Source organism: Egretta garzetta, unplaced genomic scaffold (assembly GCF_000687185.1).
Source record: "Egretta garzetta isolate BGI_Z169 unplaced genomic scaffold, ASM68718v1 scaffold287, whole genome shotgun sequence".
Classification (NCBI taxonomy): domain Eukaryota; kingdom Metazoa; phylum Chordata; class Aves; order Pelecaniformes; family Ardeidae; genus Egretta; species Egretta garzetta.
The window spans coordinates 3,861,852-3,872,684 of NW_009260435.1; the positions used below are offsets into that span (position 1 = coordinate 3,861,852).

Below are 10,833 nucleotides of genomic sequence, written 5' to 3' on the forward strand. Positions count from 1 at the left end.
GGCAGCAGCCGCAACGTAAACGTTAAGTAACAATGATAAATCACCTGGTTAAACATTTGTTTCTTTTTAAACCGTGGTTTTGTGAGGGTGTAAGTTTAAGTGATTTTTAGTGAAAAGGAAAATATTAAACTAATTTTTAACTCTCATTCCAACTCAGTAGGGTTTTTGGTTTGGGTTTGTTTTGTTTTTAATTTCTAAATTAGAACGTTTTGGAACTTTTAATCAAAAATAGATAAACTGATGCAAGCTAAAAAGACCTAGGATATTTCCATCTTTATTACTGAAATACATCATATATAATGAATACTTGGCACAAAACCCCCACCTTTTTTTCAATATCAGATAAATAAAGAACTGTTAACAAAAGACAACTTTAAATGCACCGTGAAATATAATCAGCGATTTTCCCTAAATCGTCCTAATGGAAATGTACAGTGTACACATTGCCATGGAAAATAGAAGCAGCTGGCATTAATGTATGCTTTACATTTAAGATACTATTTAAGATTTTTACAGAGAGAAGAGATTTGGAAAGAAGGGCTAAATGGCTTTGCACAGTGTTAATCAGCTGCCACATGAAAAGTGGTAGATACCAGATTCCTCAGCAAAATGAGCCTTATTCAACTCAAATAATATTAGCAACTTTGTACCTTCCTAAAATGCACATTACCCAAAGTAGTCATTTCATTAAGGACTGTGTCAATTATCAAAACTCTTACATCGTGTTCATTTTATAGAATAAATAGTGCATCTCGCTGTGCGAATCATGAATCTTTTTGACAACCAAACCAGAGTACTTAAGCATTTCGATCCCTTTCTTAATTTTTAAACTCATGCTTTTCCATATTATCTTACCCTGCAGCCCTATTTAGGTTGTGCATGTCTGTGCGAGACATAATGCAGTCAGTACAAGCCATCTGAAAAAAGGCTGCTTACACAGTAGCTTCTTCCAGCACACTTCTAGTGATGATGTATTGATTTGAATGCTCCACAGTAAATACAGTCATTTTATACATTGAGAATCCATTTGGATACAGCATGTCCTCCTCCACAGTTGAAATATCTATGTATTAAAGAATGCAGCGTGTGACTCTTATTTTGAAATGCTCAGTGTGCATGCAGTGGTCAACCCCAGATTTTAGGGTAAAAAAAAAGTACCATGGCACATACCCCACCCTCCACCCCCCATTTTATTCTTTTATGATAGACTGCAGTTCTAATATTTTCTGAGTGCTCCAAAAATTACTGGGCAGTGTTTCTACTGAAATTGCAGATATGTAGTTTTTGATGACAGCTGGTCCACCACTGCACTGCACCTGGTGTTCCTAACGTAAGGTTATCATGTAAAAGCTGTATTTTTGTTAGCAGCGTATGTGCATTGCAGTAAATGCATTTTAGAGCCATGATGTTAACATGTTAATAGTGTTAAACATAGTTGCCACTTGAATGTGCAGGACACAGCAAACTGGTTTTATTACATAACGATGAATTTGTTTGCAGCTGGGTCCTAGCTAGGCAAAACAGATGCTGTAAGATACAAAGGGATTAAACTGTCTCAGTTACGTGCCCAACATTTTGCTAAATATCTTATGTAGCATCATCTGGCACACATTAATTATGTTGTATTATTACTGGTTTAGAAAATAGTAGTTATAAATAAGAAGCCATTTTTTCCTGCTGCTTTGAACATGAAGCAAAATGTACTACTAACAGCAGCATGTTAAGTTTAATATTTATCATTAAGTGAAAGCCTAAAAAATTACATGAGTAATGTCTGCTGTCTTTCAAAGGGTCCTTCTCAGCAGGAGTTGACATCTGAAGGTCCCCACTAAAGCATGTTCTGAGAATCTCCAGTAAATTGGCTGATGGCAGCTTTTACTGTGCACTGAAGAGTACTTTGACTGGAAAGCCAAATGTCAAATTAATCACAGATAAAAATAGCAAGCTGCTCAGTTCTCTTTGTAAAATCAGAAATATTCTAAAAATTTTTGTCTGACGCTGAATTTTCTCCAGATTAAAGCCAAGAGCTATATAACCAGTAAAGGGTACTCTCAGATCAAGTTATTTTAGCCATTTTTCATCTTGTAATAGAAATAACTCCAATCAAGACTTGAAAATGAGGACAACTTTTACTACAAAAAAATGGTAATGGAAAATATTCTTTAAAGAAAACAAAAGACATTTAAGTAAGTCCTAGAATCTTAGCTAGTCTGAAGCTACATCATTTCTCTCATGTATGAAGTACCTGAGTGCATTAATTTCTTGGAATTAGGTGTTTTGTGTACGCTTAGCTATGTTATCTACATATCACATACAGTTCTGTGCCCTCTAAAACCATTAATTTGAACACCTTGTAATCATCAGTATATTTGTTCTCACAACACAGTGAAGTATTGTCCCTAACTTTAAGATTCTGAACAGGGAGAATAAATAATTATCTTGGGAATCCATAACAAAATAGAAGCAGCAGTCAAATTTAACGCATCTTAATTTGTGTGTTTTTATAACTCTGACAAGTAAAAATATTTGGATGGATAGGGAATTACATGTAAAGGAGTCTTCTGTCTTCCAGTGCACATAAGTGAGTCACATAAGAAGCAGTCTTAGAAGTTAATTTGACTTTATTCGAACAGAATACAGTCATCTAGAAAACAAGCTAACTCCTTTTTTAAACACCGACAGATGCAAGAGACAGCACAGGTATTACTGAAGAAGCAGTAGTTTCATTATCTCTTAAACTGCTTAGAATAACAAAACACATTACAATTTATTAGGGCAATCTATTGGTGAATACTCGCCCTAATAAGTTCTATCAGTCATGCACTCAAGTGAGATATAAACTATCCCGTCTTTAAGCTTACTAACATCATATTATGCAAACATTTTCAAGTAAATACTTTTACCTAATTTGAAAAAATCTGTCACCTTCCACAGCACCACATGAAGTTATGGTGTTAAAGTAACATTTAATCCACAGCGATAGCTAAATATTTCAAATACTTATGTAATACACTGTAAACTCTACGTAAACACTATGTACACCAAAAAACATACAAAGAACAGGAAGATCATTTTCATTAGCAAAGACAACTCAAATGTATCGCCAAAATAATTTCTCTGTTCTTACGACTTATCCCCAAACCACTCCCAGAAAAGGCACAGATAGTGGTGATTTTTTTTTTTTTTTTTTTAAAAAAAACCACACAAAGCCAGAATCAACACAATAGGCCTATGCAGTCAAATGCTGCTCTATTTCTAGGAAAAACCAGTAAGAATCTTGCATTAGTGTAAGGATGTCCCAGGAAGATTCTAGGCAATAAAAGATCTCCAGTATCTGCTTACTGTCCTAGGTTCAAATACAGAAATGAATCAGAAATTAAATGTAGTTTAGCGGAACTTTACTGTACAGCTTGGATACAAGTGCCACTAGAGTTACTTGCCCATTCCAAGGCAGTACTGAGGCTCCTCTCACAACCAACTATTAATGGGATTCAGTATGAGATGGTGTTTTCTAAATTAAATTGGTAATTACTGTTCAAAGATTGTACTCGTAAGGTATTTGACAATGCTTTTACTTTGGGTAAACAAAACATTTAAATAAGTAGATCTTTTAAAATGTAGTGCAACTACACAACTTAACACAGTGCTTCAATACATAATGGAGTACAGATCACAAAATTATTTAAATCATTCCAACTTTTCATTATTACAGTATCTAAAAAGTTCTCCTTTACCAGCAAACAATGCAGTGTTTGGCAATAAAATGCTATTGGTAATGCTTTAAACAAAGATCTAAATGTATTTATTATCCCCTCTTTGTTAGAAACAGAAGCATTGGAGAAAAAATAGTTTAATAAATCTATATTCTAAGCTATCTAATAATACTTCTACTAGTATACTAAACAAACAGCCTTGTGTGATTTGAATACATTGATGAACCCAGACTCAGGCGCTCTTAATGGTTTCCTAGAAGACAGGAAGCATTGCTGGAATCTATCGTGTTTTTGTTTCAAGTGATCTTTGAGAAGTTAGAAAAAACTCCATTTTGGCGTTGCTGCTTTTAAGGGCATAATTCCAAGTATTTGTATAGCCATCATCAGTGATCTGCAAAAACAGTGATATATTGCCTTCATGGTATCAAAAAATAGGAAAATTGAGCACTGAATTTTCAACATAAAAATGGAGCTTGAGGTATTTATACAACCCTTTATAATGGAGATTATATCTTAACCATTGCATGTTGTCTGCAACTGTTCAGGACTTGTTACATGAAATAGCATTCCTATGTTATGATTTGGAAGATCTGCTGTTGCACAAGGTGCAAATGAAACTCAGTATAACTATTATTAGCTACAAAATTTGAATACTAACAAAGTACTGTCTAAGTTCAGTACAAAAGACTAAAGCAATCGGCCTGCACTGCGATGTAGAAAATTAACAAGCAGGTCCTGCAGCCTGCACAGAACTCATGCCGCCCCACACCACGCTCTGTACAGAGGTTGCCAAAGTGAGTGCAATACATCCACACAAGCTGCAGCACAGACACCTCAAGTCAGAGTCCTTCCTCTGTTCTCAGCAGTGAATCTTACAGCAATGAGCTCAAAAATGGGTTTTGTTGAGAGTAAGGGTAAATTCTGGCCATGTTGACAAAGCACATTTTATCAAAATTTGTCAAAAATGTCTGGGATGGATAGATTAAGAATAGTAATATGATGTGTGGATTCACTGTTTCTTTAAATGGTCATATTAAATCCTGTAAGCACCAGATATCCTTCAGGGTTAAAAAATAAACAAACAAAAACCCCAAAACAAAACACAAAAACTTACAAGATAGACACAATCCAGGGTTGGCACAAAGGGGATGCATCACCAGTGTCACAGTTTGAAATTCAGCAGGTAAGGCCTCTCACTTAAGCATGTCACTCAAGTGAGCTTTTCTGTTTGCTTTTGATAACTGAAAGGGTGCAAAATAATTTTCAGTAACGTGCTCTAGTAACTATTAACGTGCTCCTCTATTAACTCCAGATCACTTTTTTTTCAGAACTAGAAAGGATGTTTGTTAATCTGAAAATAATATTTTTTGCATTCAATAGAGGGACAATCGGAACAAAAATTACTCTAATTTCTAATTCATGCACAAATGTTATGATTTCTCCAGCGCTTAACTGGTTAGTTTTCCAGACTGTCATCTGTCAGAGAAGGGAACAGAATTCTCTGGGCAAGTATCAGCAACGCTAAACTAAAGAATATAAAATATCTCCATTTCCTTGCAGGATAAAATGTAAAATAATCAACACGGCCTAAAGTCATGCACTATTTTATTTACCTATTTGTATTTTGATGAGATAGCTTAATGTTTTCATGTGACCTTTGTAAAGTGTCTTTCTAGTTTGTGTGAATATAGCTAGTGTTATATGATTAACTTCTTAGAAAACACATGCACTCGTGAAAGGCTATGATAAACTGAACACATTTGCTACAGGGCATGTTTAAAACACTACTGCTTGCAGGAACATCAGTTTGACATAGCCTGTAATAGAACAAAATAGGCCAAAATTAAAACTTGGCAGGCCAGCACACTTTAATTCTGTATTTGTGAAATGATTTTTCAAACTTAGGAGCCCTTTTCACTACTTGGAAAGGAAACCCCACACATACATGCAAAATTCTAACAATTCTAACACCGTATTTGTTCTTTACCAACTAGCATATACCTTGTTTTAATGGTTTAAAGCCATTAAATCCCTCAAGATTGTGCATATCCAGGCATTACTGAGGAAATAAAGACACCCATCACTATTCTTCTTAAATTTTATTCCATAATATAAAATAGAAGATGAAAGAAATAGAGTGTTCAAGAATTAAAGCAATTATTGGTCAATGTAAGGAGCAGTAAACTAATTATCTGCAGGATTATTAAGGACCTGGTTCATGAAAAGTAATTCTGGATCCTCCATGGCGTATTTGTAGGCTTCTACAAAACAGAAATCGAGATTATCTTTTACTGAAGCAGGTCCTATATCATCTACAGAACACTTGATTTCATATTCTATTTATCCTTCTCTTTTTGTTCTTTTTCCTTCTTTTCACGTTCAGCTTTCGCTTCCTCCTCCTCATGTTGTTTTATCAACTGTTCCACCTCCTTTTGCTTCAGAACCCTTATTACTGTCTTTCCGTTCTCTCTTGTCAGTGTTGCAATTTCAACTGAAACATATGGAACAGACAGTGGTGTTACAGTTTGTCCTTCAGACAGAGCAATCATCAGAAGGTAAGATTTGTGGTTACAACTGACAATGAAGCAGAATTCTCTTGTCCTGCTTCTACAAAGCAGCTTGACTGGCAAGCCAGGCGGCAGCAGTCCTCTTCTGCAGCAGCATATACAAGCGCGTCAATACCTCGCCAGTGATTCTTCTACCAGACACACAGCCATTTCTGCTACCACACCAACGTGGCCTATGATCCCTAACTGTGGTCTGGCCCCTGGAGCTGACCAAGGTCAATCATCCACAGCTAAGCTGTGTGCCTCCTAGAAAGGTTAAGGCCGAGAGCTGCTGCATCTTTTAAAAACGTTTTTCACGTGACAACTAAAAATCCAATAAGCCACACCTAGAGTAAATGCATTCACTACATTTTCTAAGCAAAGGGCATTATCCCGTATTAGTGAACTGCTTACCTTTCTCTGCAGAGAGTTTGCTAACATCCATGGTTTTGTTTAGAACCTTAATGGCTAACGCAAGTGCAGTCTTTAAGGTCATTTCTCCCTCTTTGTAGTCTTGCTTTAGCATTGACACAGCAGCCTATAAATTTCACAGAAATTAGAATGTTATCTTTGGGCAATCAACCAAACAGTTGCTTTTTGCCAGGTAATATCAATACATGAGTAACAGCAGTGTTTCTACAGTTACCTATTTCTGCTCTGCACTAGTAAACAACAAATCAGCTCCATTAGTACAATGCAATTTATGCCTTTTTCTTCCCCCGTTGACTTTTTGAGAAGAAAAAAACCCAGAACTTACAGCACTATTATTCCCAATGCACGTAGCTTTCCACCCTCCGTAATTTCCACTAGGATCACTTTGATACAGCTGAAATCCATAATGCTTATCCCAGCCAATATACAGCAACGAAACACCAAAAGGACGTTTTCCTGTCGAAAAGAAGGCTATTAGCAATCTAAATTTAGTAACAAGATTGGTCATGAGTGACAATTATTTTCTTTGATTTCTTTTTTCAAATCTATTCCTGTGAACTAGGATTTAACAGACTGTTCTGTACTTCTGTTGGTCGAGATAAGCACACCATCATTTCTTTCTAAGTCATGGAGGGGAGGGTGGGGGGTGAAGGGGGGGAGCAGCAGAGGTTTATTTCATTTAACCCTAAGAACAGCTCATTTCTGTCTCCGTAAATTCTAATTTATCATCTCAGGACTATAAATCAAAATTTAATATTTAAAATATATAGCTTAGCTGTTAAAGCATGCAATTTAACAGTGTCAAAAGCCAGGTACATAAAAAGGTCGTTCTTTCACACTGCGTTTATGTAAAAACCAGAATCATCAGTTCACGTACTAAGGAACACTACTTACAATATAATTTTCTAACATGTTGCTTGATCTACAGAAATACTTTTTTTTTTTTTTTTTTTAAAAAGTGTTACAATATTGCTACCCCTACATATATTCTTATTTGTAATTCATTGTGCCATTATGCTGGATGGGCCCAAAATGTTGAAAGGTTACATACCAAACAATTCTCTGCCGGTCTTTTGAAGGCATTCACTAAATCCAAGAGCACTCAAAGCATTCTATGCAATGGGCCGGAATCTCAGCCATCAGTTTCTCAGTCACTAAAAGGTAGCACCTTCAGTAGCAAAACAATGACCATGACTACCCATTCCCCTCTTAAATTTGGCTATTGTTTTTCTTGGTATAACTTGTTACAGAATTTAGTAGAACTGTCCAGAGACTCAGATTATGTAACAAGACATTTAAAAGCACAACAGTTCATCACACTTTGTTACCTCCAAACTGTGTATAAGCCTGCTTGATATCACATAATGCTGTTACCAGTTGTTCACAAGGAATTGGCTCTTGATATTGTAACAAATACCTAATACAAAAGAGGAAAAAAAAAAACCAGTTTTCAAAAACCTGCACCACATTTAGCAAGAAACAAGTTCCTAAGTTAAAGCCTCTTTGATCTAGCTGGTTTATTTCAAACAATCTACTTCTGCTCCACGAAATGCACGTTCATGTTGATTTAATACATGAACCAAACTGAATCTGACAGCGCAGGCAAGTAAAACCACACTAACAATCAGCAGACCTACCTCTGTGCAATCAGTCTCAGTTCGTTTGTTAGAACATTGGCATCTGAAGTTATTCCGGCAACACTGCAAGCCATATCCCTGCAATATAAGCATACAAATTAACTGAATTCCTATCAATCTCCAACAAATAGTCACACCTTCATACAGCGGTTCAAGCAGAACACCTACTGTTGGGCTTTTCCAATCAAAACTACGTACCTGCCATATAAAACAGGTTCATCGGCTCCTGCCCTCAGGGTATGTCAAAAATATTATGTAACCATTCCGTAAGAGCAGAAGCGGACAGCAAAAAGTAAGCAGGTCGGTATCTTAGTTAACGTATAGTTCTGAGGAGAGGATCATGCCAAAGATGATTAAGTCCTGAGTGTCTTCATAAGAGCCATTAGCTACATACAAGTGCCTATCAGGAGGCTGCCTGACACAGGACACTGGAATGCTGAAGGAGCCATATGGATGTGACGGGCCTTCGGTGGAAAGTGCTGGCTGACACGCTACATTTGTGTAACTGAAGCTTAATGATCTTGATTTAATCATAAGAAAAATAAGCACTTCACGCCCTTGATTGTTTCATTAGCTCTTCTAAGATCTCTTTTGCCCAATCCGATATTGCTACAAAGCTATCGTTACACAGAAAGCATTCAAGAAAAGTAATCCAGGTTATTTTTTCCAAAGTGAACTTAAGAATTTTTCAGAAGATTGAAACTACTACTAGGCAACTACTCCAGTGCACTGTTACGCAGCCTCCTTGAAAATGTGGTACCTCCTACAGTTCCAGATGCTCTCAAGATCCACATGGAAGGGGAAGCTGACAGGATGAAAACTTTGTATTTCATGTGCACCTTCTGGCAAGGAAGAAGCTCCACTTCCCTTACAGGCAAGAGAGCATAATCCCCAACACCCCCTGCTCTGACATCACAAACCTAACTTGCAGAGAGCTAAAAAGGAAGTTGTAATAGGGAGAGATACCATCTCTGCTACAACTGTGGCAAAGAAATCTAAGGAGCATTTTACCTCATTATGTTGTTCTCTTTAAATCACAAAAGAAAAATAAAGGCTTAGAAAAGAATGCTGAGCTGAAATAGCACGGTGATTTTCGTGTGCTTTCTTTATTCCGCCCCCCCCAAAGGCATTTTGTAAAACTGAGAATTCCCAATTTTCTTAAGTACTGCAATAACAGCACCTTGTACAGGGAAGTACCAACAAACAGGCTATGCCACCTAGAAGATTCTCCTAGAGGTTAGAAAAAAAGCGATGCTTCTACTTTAGGAGTACTACTGAAGTGAACAATGACAAGATAGCCATACCTCCCTAAAACACTGAACAAAAAGAATACTAACACTTCAAATAAAATAAAACCAGGCTCAGTTCTAAACTGTCTGAATAACAGCAGTGGTTTGTTAGCGATAACATCACTGGACATCTGGTCGTCATTTCAACTTACTCATTAAGTTTGTATATTTTCTCCGAGAAAAACACTTCATCAAGAAGCTTGTGAATGTTGCGTCTCTCTGCTGCTAGCAAAACACCATCATTCGCTAGAATTCCCAAGCAAGTACCTGCATGTCCAATTGCTTCCATTGCATACTCAACCTGGTACAAGCGACCTAGGAAAGGATTTAAATTAGTAACATCAAAAAAGTAACACCAAACAAGACCGAGTACGCAAGGTGACTTAAATTTGCAAGAATCTGACAGATGTTCATTGTACAACCTAGTCTTAGTTCTTCGGTCTGTTACCCGTTGATAGTAAATTAATTGGTTGAAAAGGAGGAAGGAGTCAGAAAAGGAAAATCCACAAATCTGATAAGGTAACACAGGGCATCGCCAATGTGGGGAAAAACCTTTTATCAAAAAAAAATAAAAAAAATCTACAGAACTCTCTGCTGCAATAGAATAAGCCAAAGTAGATTTCCAATAATTAAAGAAAATATTTGATGCTAGACTTTTTGAGTCAATCCCATCTAAGAAATGGGCAAGCATGGCTAGTACGTATGTACATGTTTCAGGGGAACAGCGACAAAATCCTTCCATGCTCAAACAAAAGATGAATGATGAAGATTGGCTCGAGTTATTTCAAAAATGAGGCAGGTGGTCTTCCTTGCTAATGGGGCATAGTCTCATTAATTGAATTAGAGCAAATTTAGATGTCTCCACTTTGGACCCTACAGAATTGGGCTTCTAGCAGATTTATATGATTTTTTGCAACTCATATACAGATGGAACCAGGCTATAAACAACCAACCTTTGTACAAGTAGTTCGTTATTTAGTTCTGAGAAGCTGGATAGAACAGTCAGAGTTTAGTTGAAAGTGTAGGGTTAAAAAATACCTTCTGGAGAAAATATGGTAGTTCTGGAGTCATATCTTCGAGACTGTAAAAAGCAATAGCTCATTAAATACCATCGTTCTCTTGTCAGAAAGCAACAGTCTAAAATTAGCGATGCTTTGAGCCGCGCATGAAAAATACAATCGCTTGAGCGCGCCCAGTTTTGTACCCGCGGTCGGAA

At 36.7% G+C, this 10,833-nt stretch overlaps 2 protein-coding genes across 2 annotated transcripts in view; both read right to left on the minus strand.

The window, feature by feature from the left end:
* Positions 1-3,194: 3,194 nt before the first annotated feature.
* Positions 3,195-10,826, minus strand: PSMA4 (proteasome 20S subunit alpha 4). Its single transcript, XM_009643934.2, has 7 exons — positions 10,656-10,826; positions 9,770-9,932; positions 8,329-8,406; positions 8,020-8,108; positions 7,017-7,147; positions 6,674-6,797; positions 3,195-6,204 (listed from the first exon to the last, which is right to left on the minus strand). The coding sequence occupies exons 1-7, from the start codon at positions 10,717-10,719 to the stop codon at positions 6,050-6,052; spliced, it is 804 nt and encodes a 267-aa protein (XP_009642229.1). The 5' UTR covers positions 10,720-10,826; the 3' UTR covers positions 3,195-6,049.
* Positions 10,719-10,833, minus strand: part of HYKK (hydroxylysine kinase) — a 6,359-nt gene continuing 6,244 nt past the window's right edge. Inside the window, exon 6 of the mRNA XM_009643811.2 lies at positions 10,719-10,735. Within this exon, the coding sequence (XP_009642106.1) occupies positions 10,719-10,735 (17 nt within the window). The remainder of the gene's footprint in view (positions 10,736-10,833) is intronic.